At 46.8% G+C, this 3,444-nt stretch overlaps 1 protein-coding gene across 1 annotated transcript; it reads left to right on the forward strand.

Moving 5' to 3' along the window:
- Nucleotides 1–563: 563 nt before the first annotated feature.
- Nucleotides 564–1,790, forward strand: lrrc10b (leucine rich repeat containing 10B). The gene has a single exon (XM_008300861.1). The coding sequence runs from the start codon at nt 564–566 to the stop codon at nt 1,788–1,790; it is 1,227 nt and encodes a 408-aa protein (XP_008299083.1).
- Nucleotides 1,791–3,444: the final 1,654 nt, after the last annotated feature.

Raw genomic sequence — 3,444 nt, forward strand, 5'->3', positions numbered from 1 at the left:
ACCCGGCAGGAAGAGGGGCAGCAAACCGGCTATTTAGTGCCCTAAAGTGGCACTTTTTTTTTTTTTTTTTTTCCTCCCTGTTCTGATAGAGAGAGACCGGATGACGTGAACAGGTGACCTGAAAGCTTATCTTTCTCTTAAAAGCCTGGAGGAAGTCTGAGGAGAGGGTAAGGACTGCAAGGATTCAATTTCTGCTCAAAATTCAGCTGCACTTGGTTGAGTTCAACTACCTGCAGTACTATTACTATTATTATTACTATTACTACTACTACTACTACTATTACTACTACTACTATCATTACTATTACTCCACAGTTTCATAGATCCTCCACCACCAGTGTTTTTTTTTTAATACATGAAGGCACAAAGAGACACTTGACAAAGTGCGGTGGCATGGCTGCAACAGTGTTAATTAGTCTGGACCGTGATGCTGTTTGCATCCGCTGGGTTCAACCATGAAACAACAGCTGCTCCCAGGCTGAGGGTTAACTTGCCGCAGACGCTGCCTCATCAAATGACTCTGTCCTGACTCACATAGGAGTCAGGGGCCGCAGGCCACAGTGATGGGCAACTCCTCCAGGAAGGAAGAGGGGGAAGAAGAAGGAGGAGGTAAAGAAGGAGGAGGAGAAGAAGAGGATGCGGCGGCGAAGGATGGCGAGGAGGAAGAAATCATAGAGAAGAAGAAAGAAGAGGAGGTGGAGGAAGAACTTCCATTAGGCGTGGAGGAGTTGTTTGAGAGTGGAGATCCTGTGTTGGACCTGAGCTACAAGAAGTTCAAGCGACTGCCTTCGCGTGTTTGTGGACTGCTGCATCTGGAGAAGCTTTACGTTTGTGGGAACAGCCTGCGCACGCTGCCGGACAGCATCACCCAGCTGGAGGGTCTGCGGATACTCGCCGTCGACTTCAACAAGATGGAGGACGTTCCGCCGGCCGTCTGCCAGCTCACCAACCTCACCCGTCTCTACCTGGGCAGCAACCGGCTGCTGTGCCTCCCCCCGGAGCTGACCAACCTGCAGAACCTGCGCTGCCTGTGGGTGGAGAGCAACTACTTCCTGAGATTTCCCCGCGAGCTCTACGACCTGCCCAACCTCAAGTCTCTGCAGATGGGGGACAACCGGCTGAAGACGCTGCCTCCCGACCTCTGGCGCATGGAGTCTCTGAGGGGATTGTGGCTCTACGGCAACCGCTTTGAGACCTTCCCCAGAGTCCTGCTGCGCATGGAGTTTTTGGAGATCTTAGACCTGGACCGCAACAAGATAACAGAGTTTCCCAGCCTGAAGCGTCTCAAAGCCCTGCGCCTTTTCTCCTACGACCACAACCCAGTGAAGGAACCTCCCAAAGTGGGCGAGGAGGTGCTCCTGGTCGGGGAAGGGGCTGCAGAGTTTTTGGAGGAGCGCGAGGCCAGGAAAGAGAGACGACGGAAGGCCGCAGAGAGAGAGGCAGAGGAGCTGGCTCTGGCTCTGGCGGGAGAGGAGCCGGTGATTCACGGCATCCTTAAGAACAGCGGCTCCAACTCAAAGCAGGCAACAAGTGAAGCTGCGGTGACCATAGAGGGCGCAGATGTTAGAGATGGAGACAAGGAGGATGAGGGAGGGTACATGGAATATGGCGGAGCTGAGCTGGAATACAACGAAGACGGGGTTGAGTATGAGACGGAGGAGCTGATATGTGAGGGAGAGGGGTTCGAGTATGAGGGAGAGGAGCTGGAGTACGAGAGGGCTCAGATGGACTATGAGTATGAGGACAGGGAGGAGCTGGAGGACATGGGGAGACAAGATGAAGGGGCATGAAAAAAAACAAAAACATCCATGATGATCTGCAGGCAGGTGGATGAAAATCCAAAAGAAACACTTTTTAGAGAAGCTGACACAGAGAGAGTGTGAGATTTCCTTAGCTGTGCTGCTAATTTATAACCTGTTAAACTGTGAAAATAAATGAGCCGGGCATTATGTTTCTATAAACTGACACCTGTGACATCTCACAAATGAACCAGATCAGAGCAGGACTCAGGTGGAGAGTGTGTGTGTTTGTGTGTACAGTGTGTATGGTTCTTTTTCCATTATTAAATATTAACATGGTTGATGAAGTCAGCGTCAGTCACTTGTGGGAAAATATTTCTTACCACCAGCCACTGTTTACTTGACTGACACACTGTAGTGTTTCCACAGAATCATGGTCACTGTCTGTTTTATGTGCTTGCCAGTGCAACCTCGCCTTGGCTCACTGCTATTTTTATAAACCGAGACCATGTGCGCGTGTAAATGGGTGTATTGGACTTAGATTTACAAAATATTTATGACATGCTAAACACAAAACCCCACCAACCCTCGTCAGTGTTGTGTAAGCGGTCCTGTGAGTGTCAGTGCCAAGAACAAGACAAGCAGGATTATTAGAGGGATGAATAGCTGGGGCGCCTCACCATAAAAGGTAAGTCCTCAGGGAGGCTCCAAATATGAAATGGACTGACAAAAAAAAAATCAAGCAGAAAATTTTTACTCAAAAAAAAACTAAAGCCCCCTGCAGGTCAGAGACTCAGGTTGGTCGTGACCTTTGTATACTCCTTTTTGTCAGTGACTTCACCTTTTCTTCCTCCGTCTCTAACATGAAGGCAGGCCAGGCGCTTGTTCTCCTCTCATCTCTGCACTCATTATTCATGCGGGGCTGGTGTGTAATCCAATCCTCTTTCCCTCCGAGTATCTTTTTCTCACATCTCATTGAAAGAGTGAAATATTTATCCCAATGCTAAAATATTCATGCCTGTGCTCGTGAGGCAGAGTTTCTCGACTCCTGTGTCTGCGCTGAGGAAACCGTTGCAACAGACGCAAACTGATCACACAAATTTTACGTGTAAGAATTATTTTTTACAAAATAAAACTTATCAGAGAAAATGATGGTTGTTATGTATGTGCGGCTGAAACTGATGTACCTGATCTTCATAACTGATTGACAGATTGGTCGTTAAAATATCAGAAAATAATAATTTGGGGCCATTTTTCTGGCAAAAATGACAAAAAAAATATTTAGTTACAGCTTTGCAACTTTATTTATGGATTTACTGCATTAGCTTTTAATCGTTTCACTTCATTTTTAGCCATGCTAGCAGCTATGTGGGGCTGTTCTTAGGCACAGCAATGCTTTGAGTTAAATGCAAATGCCAAAATGTTCACAGGGTCAGTACTAACATGCTGATATTTAGCTGCTTTAATATTTGCCATGTTCACTGTATTAGTTGAGCTTGTTCGCATGCTCACACTTTACAATTAGAAATGAAAAATCCTTTTTAGATAGGAAATGAAATGTCTTCAAGAACCCCAAAAAACAAAACAAGTTCAGTGACGCTCTTAGGACTTTGTAGTGTTTAACTAGCAGGCAGTCCAGCTGACAGGAATGTTATTAAATTTGCAGGTATTTGGTTTTGGGATTCATCCTCTGGGGGACAATGAG

Source organism: Stegastes partitus, unplaced genomic scaffold (assembly GCF_000690725.1).
Source record: "Stegastes partitus isolate 25-593 unplaced genomic scaffold, Stegastes_partitus-1.0.2 Scaffold1601, whole genome shotgun sequence".
Classification (NCBI taxonomy): Eukaryota; Metazoa; Chordata; class Actinopteri; family Pomacentridae; genus Stegastes; species Stegastes partitus.

Coding starts and splice junctions, on each gene's coding strand:
- lrrc10b (XM_008300861.1), top strand. CDS start 564: ATGGGCAACTCCTCCAGGAAGGAAGAGGGGGAAGAAGAAGGAGGAGGT.